The sequence below is a fragment of the Glarea lozoyensis genome (assembly GCF_000409485.1).
Source record: "Glarea lozoyensis ATCC 20868 chromosome Unknown GLAREA11, whole genome shotgun sequence".
Classification (NCBI taxonomy): domain Eukaryota; kingdom Fungi; phylum Ascomycota; class Leotiomycetes; order Helotiales; family Helotiaceae; genus Glarea; species Glarea lozoyensis.
Genome location: NW_007360985.1, coordinates 541,491 through 553,664, shown reverse-complemented (window position 1 = coordinate 553,664; position 12,174 = coordinate 541,491). Strand labels below are relative to the sequence as shown.

General features: G+C 46.5%; 4 protein-coding genes across 4 annotated transcripts; 1 reads left to right on the top strand and 3 right to left on the bottom strand.

The window, feature by feature from the left end:
• Positions 1 to 1,888: 1,888 nt before the first annotated feature.
• On the top strand, positions 1,889 to 3,786 carry GLAREA_11095 (FAD/NAD(P)-binding protein; the record flags this gene model as incomplete). The annotated part of the gene is made up of 5 exons (XM_008079284.1): positions 1,889 to 2,367; positions 2,417 to 2,574; positions 2,629 to 2,849; positions 2,904 to 3,306; positions 3,359 to 3,786. The coding sequence occupies 5 exons, from the start codon at positions 1,889 to 1,891 to the stop codon at positions 3,784 to 3,786; spliced, it is 1,689 nt and encodes a 562-aa protein (XP_008077475.1).
• A 507-nt stretch (positions 3,787 to 4,293) lies between these two features.
• On the bottom strand, positions 4,294 to 5,151 carry GLAREA_11094 (Metallo-hydrolase/oxidoreductase; the record flags this gene model as incomplete). The annotated part of the gene is made up of 1 exon (XM_008079283.1): positions 4,294 to 5,151. The coding sequence occupies one exon, from the start codon at positions 5,149 to 5,151 to the stop codon at positions 4,294 to 4,296; it is 858 nt and encodes a 285-aa protein (XP_008077474.1).
• Positions 5,152 to 6,803: 1,652 nt separating this feature from the next.
• Positions 6,804 to 7,506, bottom strand: GLAREA_11093 (uncharacterized protein; the record flags this gene model as incomplete). Its single annotated transcript, XM_008079282.1, has 2 exons — positions 6,804 to 6,917; positions 6,943 to 7,506. The coding sequence occupies 2 exons, from the start codon at positions 7,504 to 7,506 to the stop codon at positions 6,804 to 6,806; spliced, it is 678 nt and encodes a 225-aa protein (XP_008077473.1).
• A 366-nt stretch (positions 7,507 to 7,872) lies between these two features.
• GLAREA_11092 (N-terminal nucleophile aminohydrolases (Ntn hydrolases)) lies at positions 7,873 to 9,055 on the bottom strand (the record flags this gene model as incomplete). The annotated part of the gene is made up of 4 exons (XM_008079281.1): positions 7,873 to 8,547; positions 8,597 to 8,742; positions 8,795 to 8,969; positions 9,017 to 9,055. The coding sequence occupies 4 exons, from the start codon at positions 9,053 to 9,055 to the stop codon at positions 7,873 to 7,875; spliced, it is 1,035 nt and encodes a 344-aa protein (XP_008077472.1).
• Positions 9,056 to 12,174: the final 3,119 nt, after the last annotated feature.

Sequence of the window (12,174 nt, the reverse complement as noted above, 5' to 3'; positions counted from 1 at the left end):
AGGGATGGACTTCTGGTTCCAGTGCCCATAGTAATTCTGTAAAGCAAAATTTTTTGAGTGAGGGTGGGAAGGGAAAACTCGAAACAGTTTGCGGTGGTTCTTAGAAACGAATTTGATTAGAGAGACTCCGCGTGGGAATAGCAAACACGTTTCATCGACCACCAAGCAGGCATGCACGTGACATGACAGCAATGCTAAACAGGCGCACAGGCTGATAAAGTTACACCACTCCAGGCTCCTTTTGAAATGATGCATGCGAGTTCGAATTTCATGGATGTTTTATGCTGTTTAATCTTCGCAGAGGTGCACGCGATAACATGCTACCGCAGCTTCTCCCAAGGTATGCTTCAGTGTCTACCAGTCAACCCGCCGAGACACTCCGCTAACAGTTGCTGCAGATTTGCATTTTTGTTGGCAGGACATTCGAATCTACGAATAGTCCTCAGTGCTTGCCTTGCGCTTCTACAATCATATCGTTAAGGCATCCCATAAATCCAAGCCAACTATCTTCATTCGAAAGCCAACATTCGCCATCGAGCCCGATATACGTGCAGCTATTTTTCTTTCTCAGTGGCTGAAATATGGCATCGACGTGGACCAGGTATTCCGTCCTCTTCGCCTCTGCCTGCTACGCTGTCTGCGTTGGTTGAATTGCTGCAATGGAGCAAATGGAATTGTTAGGACTCTTTCTCCGACCCCCGAGAGAATTCGCTTTTGCTTTACGATGTATAGATGGGCTGCTTCTATAATTCTGTTGTACCTGTTTGCCTTACTGTCTGCCTCGACGATTTGCCCAGTGGCAGATCTCCGTTGATGGCAGACAGGGTTCGACATCCCCTCTATTGCATGAATGGCATTATTCCATCCATCCATGTAAGTCGCTGGAAATCACGCTCCTGGCCTCTGGAAAGGGATATTTAAAGCGATGTTCCCGTGTAAGTATGCCGGCGGCAGTCACAATTGCCAAGCTGCTACAAGGAGCAAAATCCCTTGTCTCTCCATTGTACCTGATTTCAGAAGATCTTTGGTTCTGTCTACCGCCAAAATCCAGAAAGTTTCATTTCTATCCACCTCAGTGAGTCGTCTGCCTAGGTTGCCGCGTTGTATTTTCCTGGCCTGGAAATGGTGGGCTGAATATTCGTGAGGAAAGAGCGGCCTACTATTGCTACCGAACAACATTTCTTTACCACTCTGCTTGGCCCGCCAAACTCATGGCACGTCTCGATATTAGTTTCTCTGGTAAGTAATTCATGCTTTGCACATGTGCTTACTGTCCGGGTTGTACGGTGAAAGAAAGGTCGTTACTGCGGCATTCTGGGTCGAACCTGGGACATATAGATATCCAGAATAACTCGGCGAAGGTTTGGCGGAAGACAAGCTAGGCTAAACCACAACGAGCCTTTGCATTCGAAATTGTTTACCCACTTAATATTCATAGGGACCGATTGTTGCCACTTCATTCGATAATGGTATCAGCAGCCTGTTAAAATTTGAATAATGATTCGTCAGTTTACGACTCGCCTGCCACAAGAATATCCTTGCGCCACAATTCACGAAGCTCCTAGACCCCACAGACGTTATTGACCAGACGGCCTGGGTCAGCAACACCAATAGGATGACTGATTTTCTTATACGAACCATTATCATGGTTTGCGGCTCGGTGCGTTTGGCCAGTTCGCGATAGGAATTGATACGGACCACCTGAAATCAGCAGTAATCGTGCCTTGCAAGGGCTATATCCTTGCACTTGAATGATTGCTTCCTTTTTGATTAATTGAATCTCACGTAGGATTGAAGGTGAAGGTTATTTGAAGAGTCGCGGTTTCACTGTTTATCATTCCCAAACATCAGAAGAGCATTCTCTCGAGAAACTCCTTCATCGCCCATGATGACCTCCAACGTTAGCTACGCAGTCTCAGAAAGACCTCTCGGGACTCCTCGCCATGTACGCATCGTCACCATTGGAGCAGGAGCGAGTGGTATCAACATGATTAGAACCTTAAGGGAGAAGCTTTCGGACTACGAGCATGTGGTTTACGACAAGAACCCTTCAGTGGGAGGAACCTGGTATGAGAACCGATATCCAGGCTGTCGTTGTGATATCCCAGCCCACAACTACCAGTTCTCGTGGAAAAAGAACCCTGCTTGGAGTACGTTCTTTGCTAAGGCGGAGGAAATCGAGAGGTACCTTTGTGATATTTGTAGAGAGTCCGATCTAGGGACCAGCATAAAAACATCTCATGTCGTCAAAAGTGCAATTTGGAGCGAAGAAGAATCTTTGTGGCACTTAAAGGTCGAAAATACTGAATCTAAAGAATTGTTTGACGACTTTTGTCATTTCCTTCTCGACGCTACTGGAATTCTCAAGTATATATTCCTAGCTTGGATTACATGCGTCAGTGCTAACATCGATTAGTAAATGGAAATGGCCCGACATTCCTGGCCTTAACAACTTCAAGGGTGACCTGCTGCATACCGCGAACTGGCCAAAGGACTTTGAATATTCTGGAAAGAGAGTGGCAGTCATTGGAAATGGATCATCGGGCGTGCAGCTAGTTCCCGCCATCCAAAAAGGTATGCTATAGCAATATCCTGAGATCACTCACCAGACATTGACAGCAAACTTAGACGTTAAAGAGCTGGTGCACTTTGTGCGATCACCGCTTTGGGTGACCCCTCCTCCACAGCAAATGCTTTTTGCAATGAAGTCAGAGAGTATATTAGAAGATATCAAGATGGAGGGCGACAAGTACACTCCCGAGCAAATCGAAAAGTTTGCATCGGATCCAGAGTATTATCTGAAATATATGAAGATTGTTGAAGAGCAAATCAACAATAGATTCCCAGGGGTATGGCATCCCCGAGATTCGTGGATTCCTGGTCTTGGCTAATATGATTTCTAGACCATCAAAGACAGTGATATAGCACGCTACACCAAGCAAGCTCTAACCCAGTACATGAAGGCTACCTTAAAAGGTGATGAGAAGTTGATCAAAGCACTTGTTCCCGATTTTGCTGTGGGATGTCGGCGTTTAACACCTGCCATTGGCTACTTGGAATCGCTCTCCGCTGAGAACGTTCGTGTTGTGACAGATACTATAACGGAGGTGGGAGAACACACCATAAAAACATCTACTAGAGAAGAGATCGAAATCGACGTTCTCATTTGTGCCACTGGCTTCGATGTCAGCTTTTGCCCTCGCTTTCCAATAATTGGCCGAGAAGGCAATTTACAGGATTTATGGAAAGACGCTCTTCCTAGGGCCTACATGTCGAGCAGTGTCCCTGGGTTCCCCAACTACTTCAGTAAGCCCACAATACCCATTTGATAATACTCGCCCTGCTAACTCAACCACAGTGTTCCTCGGACCAAACGCACCTATCGGTCACGGCTCAGTCTTCACTATAACTGAGCACGTCGCAACCTACATCGCGAACATAATCCTCAAATGCCAGACCGAATCCATCCTCTCCCTAGCGCCCTCCACCGAAGCCCTCGACGATTTCTACGAACACATCAATGCGTTTATGCCTCGCACGGCGTGGGCTAGCACATGTCGCTCCTGGTTCAAGAATGGAAAAGAGGACGGCCCTGTTACGGCACTGCATCCGGGTAGTAGGATTCATTGGTTTCATATGTTGGAGAAGTTTCGGGGTGAGGATTTTGTGTATACGAGGGAGAAGAAAAATCGGTTTTCGTATTTGGGAAATGGGTTTAGTACGAAGGAATTGGGGGATGGGGATCCGAGTTGGTATCTGGGGACTTTGAAGTCTACGGCAAAATGATTGGTAGGGTGATGGGTTGATGGGTGGCATATTGATAGTAAGAGGCATCAGTGTTTTTGAAGCTCTGCGGCGCTGCATACTACTGCATATAGAAGAAATCAATAAGACTTTTAGATTCAGAAATGATTCTAATAAACCAATAGGCGTGAGACTCTTGAAGGTGCGGGGCTTTTCCACTGGCCGTTAAAACACTCAACAGGCTAGAAGTCCCATCAATTGGTGAGAGAATTATAATATGCCGTTTAAGAATTTTCATGAAACTTGGATGATATGCCAAGAATGCTATTGTTAGAAAAGGTGGAATCATAACTACATGTTCTTGAACAAGTTAGATTTTCACCAAGAGCTCTTTTCACTAGCAAGCATATTTTGTCACATTGCGAAAATGTTTAGGTTTCCGAAATTGTTTCACTCCCACTGAATAATTAAGAAATACACATTATCACCACGACTCTAACACCATCTATCCCATCCCCAAACGCCAAACTCCCGATCACCAACCCCACCTCACACATCAGACGGCCTGAAAACAACCTTCCCCTCCAGCCTCTCCACACTCTTCCAATCATGACTCACTAAAACAACCACCTCCCTCTCCCTCGCGAACTGCTTAATCTTCCTCATCGTCTCCACCGCCTTCTTCGGATCATCATTCACCCCATCCGTCTCCTCGCGATCCAGCAGATCAAGACTATACGTCGCATCACCGGTCAGGAAATAGGTCGTATCCTCCGCAAACACGATGACGCTGATGTGACCCGTGACATGACCTGGCGTGTCTACAGCCACGACCTTTCCATCTTCTGTGAGAGGATAGGAGTGTGGGAAGGGTCCGATGGGTCCGCCTATGGCTTCAAGAAAGGTCGGGACGAATTTCTTGGGCCAGTGGGAGGGTGCGCAGCCTTCTATGGATGCGTAGACGGGTCGGGAAAATGCTTTCCAATGTTCTTTGGACATGAAAATTGGGGCTTCAAATAGATCTGCTAGACCACCTGTGTGGTCATGATGGACGTGACTTATCACCACCGCCTTGAGGTCTTTTGGCTTGATGCCCTTTTCTTGTAGTTGCTTTACAACACAATCTTCAGGCTCGATGTTGATTTCGCTGGTCATTTTTATGGTTGGCGCCCAAATGGGGAAGTACTTTGAGCTTTTGCATTTTGGGGACATGCCCGTGTCGAAGAGTATAGGTCCTTCTGGATGGTTTATTAGGAAGGTGTACACTGGTATGGGTTCTGGCATCCATGTTCGGTCAGTAAGGAATTTGGCTCGTCGACGGATGACTGAGTGGTGCGAGGGTTGTGTGTATGCTGTTGGCCGTATACGGACAGAGCCGGTTTGGAAAATCTGTATGGAGATTGACATGATATTGTGATTGTGCTTATCGACCGACTAATATCAAATGATTTCGAGTCTTATACTGGCGCTTACTCTCATCGACTTATCGAGAGCAAGATATAGGTGGGGGCAAGCGTGGGCTAGAAATATAACGAACAAAGAATAGAGCCGCGCCGCTTAAATGTAACAATCTTGATATATTCACGCTCATGCCCGTATCCAACAGTTGCTGAATTCCAATGTCGCTTGACTGCTCGGTAAGCGGCGGCAGCGCCGAAGTTTTGCTCTTCAAAGGGGCGGTGTGATTCAGCGTATACGCTGCACATTTACCAACCGGTAATGCGCTCAGCAGGCGACAATGAACCAACGCAACAAAGCACTCCAAAAATGTGATGATATTCAAGCTGTTGAAAATTGCAAATGTAGATTGGATTTTCTCTCCCACTCGGCTCCTCAAGAAAACCTTGTCTTCCACTGGAAGGGCGAGCTGAAATAACTATGGCAAAAGCAGGAATAGCTCAACGGGAGCCTTCAACAACAAATATCGAAATTCCGATATAAGAGCCGCAAAAACTAAATCCATAACCCACAAAGGACCAACAGACGCCCTGACAGAGTGCGCTTTTGATCCAATCATCTTCCAAGTTGTTCTCGTTCGTAACATCATACGCCAACTTACGAGTTCCTGGGTGGCCAGACTTACGAAGGAATTTGCCACACTATCTGACCTTTGAACAATATTGCTTTCAGCTGTCACGGGCAGAGCGACTTCCCAACTTGGTATTTTGTCCAGCATTTCTGGGGTATCAAGCTATATCGGAATCCCACTTATGAAGGGCCTATCATTCACCAGCTGAAAGACAAATGCCCCATTCGCAAAAGCCAAACCCAGACTGCCTCGACGGGCTCTTCCCTTTTCGCTCCGGGCATAACCCATTGTGATCCATTCGAATTCAGGAAAGTATGCCGACCAGGGCCAGGCGCCGCTTATGGTCTATAAGAAGATGTTCGGAAAGGTACCAGCCTACCCGGCATTCGAATGGGTGTTGGTGTTTGCAGCAGCCGTGGAGGATGCAAGTCGTGCGGCTGATTGCGAGGCTTGGTTTGCAATATTTGGCGTACAGGTCGCGGCTTCATATAGGGAGAAACCTCAATGACTACTCAAAGACGAAAGTCAGCAGGATTGCGAATAGAGCAGGTAAGAATACAACATACCAGCAGGTCCTACTGTTGAGAGACGTTAGTACGAGAATGTAGAGGGCCAACGGTCGAAGTGGTTGATGGTCCGAGCGCCTTCCATGACTTCTGTCGCTTTCTTCTCTTCTCAGACATCAAAAGCAAACACACCAGCGACTCAATATCTTTCAAAGCCTCTATTGTGTTGAAACTTCAATGCGGCGAGAGTTTGTTACATCAAGATAAGTGCGATTTTTTGTGTGTACATTTGTTTTATTACTGTCAAGTAAGAAACAGCGGACGATTCAAGCACCCATCAGACATCAACTACTTGTCCATGACCATCAACATTTGTGGATTCCAAATTGAGTCAATCTTGATCAACGTCTCAGTTTCTACGTCGTACATTTTTATGAGAAATTAGTGATAAAGTCATATTCATGTACCCCTGCACAATGTTCATTATAGTCATATTTTCAGATTTCTAATATATCTATAGGGACCTATTGCTCACTCACGGGGTCGCAGACATTGCAAGATGCCGCAAAGATGACATTTGAGCTATGTTTATGGAAAACTCCAGCTTTCTCATCCCTCCCACTAGCTAATTCGCTCCACTAACAAGCTATCAGCAAATCTTACCTGCCTCCTCTTCTCGTCCACTTCAGCAAGAGCTTGCCTCTCCAGACGCGCCTGTATGCCTCTTCCCTCCTTCTCACCATTCGATTCTGCTATCATCAAGATTGCCCCAAGATATTGTTCAAACTCCGCCGGTGTCAACTCTCTTTCCGCTTTCTCATCCTCATCTACCAATCCAAGCTGTGCAAATTGAGCACAAAATTCGGCGTCGGTGATTTCGGATGAAATCTGAAATTTAGGCTTCTCACTTTCAGTAAGAGGCCTACCCACTGCCTCCATCCGTCCTTTGGCGATCCCATCAGCGCGAGCGCGCTTGATGTTGAGCTTATGTGCTTCTCTTTTGTCTGTATGTTGCCAAGTCGCTGTGGTAGCGGAGTGGTTTTGTTTTATGGTGTCCACCCGACTCGAAACACATGATGGGCACCATCGTGGCTCGATGATTAGTTTCAAATTTATGTCGCTCGTGTCCATAAGGTTATTTCGTTCCTGGACAGACAGGAGTAAAGCTGTGGCTTCACTCAATCCCATCTCATGACGACACGCTTGATGTAAAAATCGGGTTGTCATTGTGGTGTTAGACTTTTGATTTTCTCTGAAGTGAGTCTCTGAATTGGAGTGGATAATCCAAAAACAGTAGAACATAACGATGTAGAGGAGACTTTATACTAACGTGCCTCGTTTCACATTCGCTAAGTGGCTACATTAAGAATTGAATTGCAGGTTGCAGGTCAGAAAGCTCACTCATCATTCACTCGGTATGAGAAAGACGAATGACAATTTTTCCGACTCACCTTTGAGATGACAGTATCGACCACCCAAACATGAAGGTTGTTTAAATGATTCTTGAAATCCGAGAACAGCGAGGGTCAGTCATATCACCACAAACATATAACTTGAACCTTAGAAAATACTCATATGGCACTAGAATACTGACTACTCAAAATCTAAGTGTATCGTCTCCTCAGTCTCCGACGGTCTCCCCATCCTCACAACAGCCTTCTTAGCCTTCAAATCCATAACAACATTAAACAGCGTAGCAATCGTACTATCCCCCACCTGCGCCCTACAAATACTCACCGGAAACCCATTTTCATCCTCAAACAAACCGCTAAACTCCTTCCAACCAACCTCCCCATCACTCTTCTCAGCCAACCTCCTCATTTGACTAACCCTCTTGGGTGAATCCGCCAACCATTCCGGCTCAACGGCGCCATCATGTTTAGCGAGCAAATGATTCGAATGCGCAATCCTCCCCTTATCATCACTCACAAGCCTCGCAAATGTCGAACTCGTGAATTCCAAACCCACAGCATCACCAGTTCCATCCGCAATCAGCATATGTGCTGAACTCGCCATTCCAACTTCCTCCAGTTTCTCAACAGCTTCCTTAGTACTCCCACATTCTAGGACGTGGCGAAGACCAAGATGCACAGGCATCTTTCCATAATCCAACCCAACAGCACGGATAGCATTTAGACACACCCCCACACCCGCGGAGTTAAGCCCGATTTTCCCGATTATACCGGCTTCTGTGATCATCTTGATGCTCGGCAAAGAAGATTGATGGATTGTCAGAGCAATGAGATTTGGGGCTTGTGCTTTTTGCCACTGCGAAAGGTTCAGTTATGATGAATGGAAAGGGGTGGGGGGAACTTACATCCCAGTTCTGACCGAGCCATTCATGGTTTGGCGTGTGCCAGAATAGACTTGTACAGCCGTCTGAGAACTGGCCGAATGCGATTTCGGTGCGGACGTTTAGGGCTACAATATCCAAAACATCACGGTTTGAGCCGTCCGCGATACCTTTTAAAAATCAGTCTCTGATGTACTCGAAAATGGAGGGGTGGGAATGGACCTTTCATCTCGTCATAGTAACGAGGCCATTTCTCTTGAATAAGCGAAGCGAAGGTGTTGGCTGTTTCTGTTACTTGGCTCCAGTCTCGATTACTGGTCTTTTGGAAAAGGGAGGCGTAGAAGTCGATGCTGCGGGTTATTTCTTCGCTGGCGGATGTGCCGTGGGTGAGTCCTATCTTGAGATGATGTGAGTAGAGGTGGGATAGTGAGGAGTTTGAATTACCTCGTATGGAGTTCCTTTGCATTCGATTTGCTTGATCATGTTTACTTTGATAAAGGGTTTGATAAAGGGTTTGATCTGTTGATGCCGAGGGGCAAGGTGGTGGCGATTGATCGTCTTCGTGCCCAGGCGGTTTCTGACTTGGTTGCTGGTGATGGCTTCTCTTTTGTTTTGTGTATAAACTGGTGATGAGATTGACAAACGAAAGTAGATATCTGAATAGACAACTGATTCAAGTATGTCACCAAGTGATATCGTAGTCCTTCAAGGGTGGGGTCGCCGTCACGAACCCCGCCTTACCTATGATTCCATTCTCGAGCAGTGCTCACGCATGAACTGTTTCTCCCACGTTCCAAAACGTATAACCATCTGTAGTAAGTATTAGGATTATGCTTTGTAGCTTAAGATGCGGCGCCATAGAATGTATGATAGAATAACGCGATGTGAGGGTTTACACGTCTCAACTGTGTTGGAACAAACATTGGACATACATGGACTTCTGGCGAAGTCATCGAAATTCCTGAAATGGGATATGCGACGTTATAAATTTCACAGCCAGTTTGGATTCTAGAAATGAAATTTGTAGACCGCAAACATTCGGCCAGTACAACGTGTCATTGGATAGGAACTTGTGAACAGCAGGATTTGAATTGGATATTGGAAAATGATAACATATGAAGAATTAGAATGAAAGATATGACTTCCATTTATAAGAAGCCCATACGTATAGTTGCTCATACTCTAGGATTGATACTTTGAGACAGCTATGTTGTTACAAGCCATTAACTTGACAATGAAGTGATGACTACGAAGGAATTTCCAAAATTTTGCATCAGAACAATTTGTAGAGAGATACTTCTTTGCAGGTAAAGGCTCCGAGTAGAAATTCGCGATAGTGTACTAAGAAGTGATGAAGTTCCAGGATTTTACGATTGGGTACACGACTTTCGTCTAATCTTCCCCTCCGCATCGAGACAAGTCTCTCACTCACTCTTTTTCTAAGTCCATGTTTCGAACGCAACGCGCTGCCACCAACTCACCTACTATCCCATGTCTGAGACGTCGAGGGTCATTTCGTGCTCCGAACCTCTTCGCCTCTTCATCGATTCCAGGAAATCTGTAGTCGAGCTTCCTATGTTCTCGTTATTAACGCTGGTGCTGTTCGACTTTTTGTCCGTGGACTAGGCTTGATTGCTGAAACAGAGAATACTTTTCGAATCTCTATCATCCTTTCATCGACATTCGCTCAAGATGCAGCACTGTAAGTGTGATTCCAAAACATGGACGCTGTGTTGATGTAATTGTGCTGGAAAGTAAATAGCACCGATGATCAGGAAAGTCTGAAAGAGCGGTTTGAGCACCCAACGATCATATTCGACCATGACTGATATTGAATAGTAGAGTGCTATAAGCTCAAGTCGCCACATAGAGCATTCGGAAAGGCAGCCGCGATGGTGTCTCAATGTCAGGATGGTGTATTATCAACTTCCTATCTTGTCAAGACTCGACCATTTCCTCTTCCATCACTTTTTAACTTCATCACAATTACCGGATACGAGCGATTGACTTGGTAGAGTACCACTAAACACAGAATTCGAAATAGCGAACAATCCAGTGGTAAAGCAACCACTACCGTCACGTCTACAACGCGTTCCCTAGTGCCGACATCAACACTCAACTTACAATCGACTACTGTCAGCCACGTCAAGATACTATATACGCGTCTAAATGCTGACGTACCTGTGCCAGGAGTCGATTGAAACATACGCAAGCCGGAAATTTACTTCTGTATGTCTCGAGAACGAGTGGGAAAAGTCTCCGGAAGTTGATCATGACGATGTAACGAGCCGTTACTCAACGCAACGGTGCATAACCGATTATGAATAATGATACCTCTTGTTCAAGTAAGACAATGATTCTGGTTATGGAATTCCAGAAGTACGGATTCTTGGACTTGCGACGCACAATCGGTCTGAGGTCTGTGTTGGCGGCATGCCAGTTGAGGGGCAGGCGACACTAGAAAAGATAGTGCAAACTCGGTGGAAATTGACACGCAGATTTGGGAGATTGCAACACGGTCTCACATTTTGACGATGGTGTTGACGGATGGGAGAGTTATCACTCGTGGGTTTAAAGTAACAAAGTCGTCGTCGTACGATCGATAAGATCCGTTTGCATGTCGTCGACCGCGCCAATGGCGAGCCCAAGGGTGTCTCAGCAAGGCCAACAGGCTCGCCATCGATCTGTTCCGAACGTGGTGATCTCTTCAGGGGTCGAAACTGGTTGTGACGCGCTTCTAGAGGGTCCACACGCCAAATCGGACTTGTGCCGCCACTCTGACCTCCTGGAATATGGGGTTCTCAGCGCGCTAAGCCTGTTCCTGACGTGCCTGATCATAGCGCTGTCAGGGGAGCTGGCAGTGGCTTTGGCCCCCTTCGTAACTTTCGTACAGAAAGAGCCTGCCGGGCGCGGCGTAAGCCTATCGAGGATAAATTTCCGATCATCGCGCAAAACATCCAGCGCCCTCTTCCATGATCTCCTCACGAGTCACAACAACTATCGCCCCTTTCAGTCGCGGCCTCGCAAGCCTAGCAACTTGTCGCGGGTGACAGTTCGGATCTCTGCTGCTTCTGCAGATTCTACACGGACGGACCTCAGGGAAAACATTTTTCATGGATCGAACTCGTCTGCATCGTGACGGGCGTTCACAACCATAGTGAACAAGACCTCCCCTCCCAACACCAGGTCTGTATCCCAATCCTCGGCAGATGCGAGGATGGAGCCTCCGTGATCTGTTCTTGTACTGCCGCGGCCGCGTAGGAACTTTATCGAATTCCACGGTGAGAATGCCTTGTTGGATATTAAGCCAAGGCAGTCTATAAGCGACCCTGCTGTTGATCGAGCCTCGAGCTCGAGGAAGAACTTGCGCTGGTGGGGCTCGTTGAATTCCACTTTCCGTAGAATTCATGGCTACTATTTTGGTTCAGCACTTGAGGAAGATGCCCCTTTCACAAATCTGGCTGTGGATCCCGAAAGAACCCACAGAGCAGTTGATTTCTACACGCGACTTGAATGAGCTAGAGACTTGGTGTGCTCCTGAGGACAAGGTAAAGTGAGACCCTTTCCCTCCTCTCTTTCGCCCTCGTCTTTCTTGTTGTTTC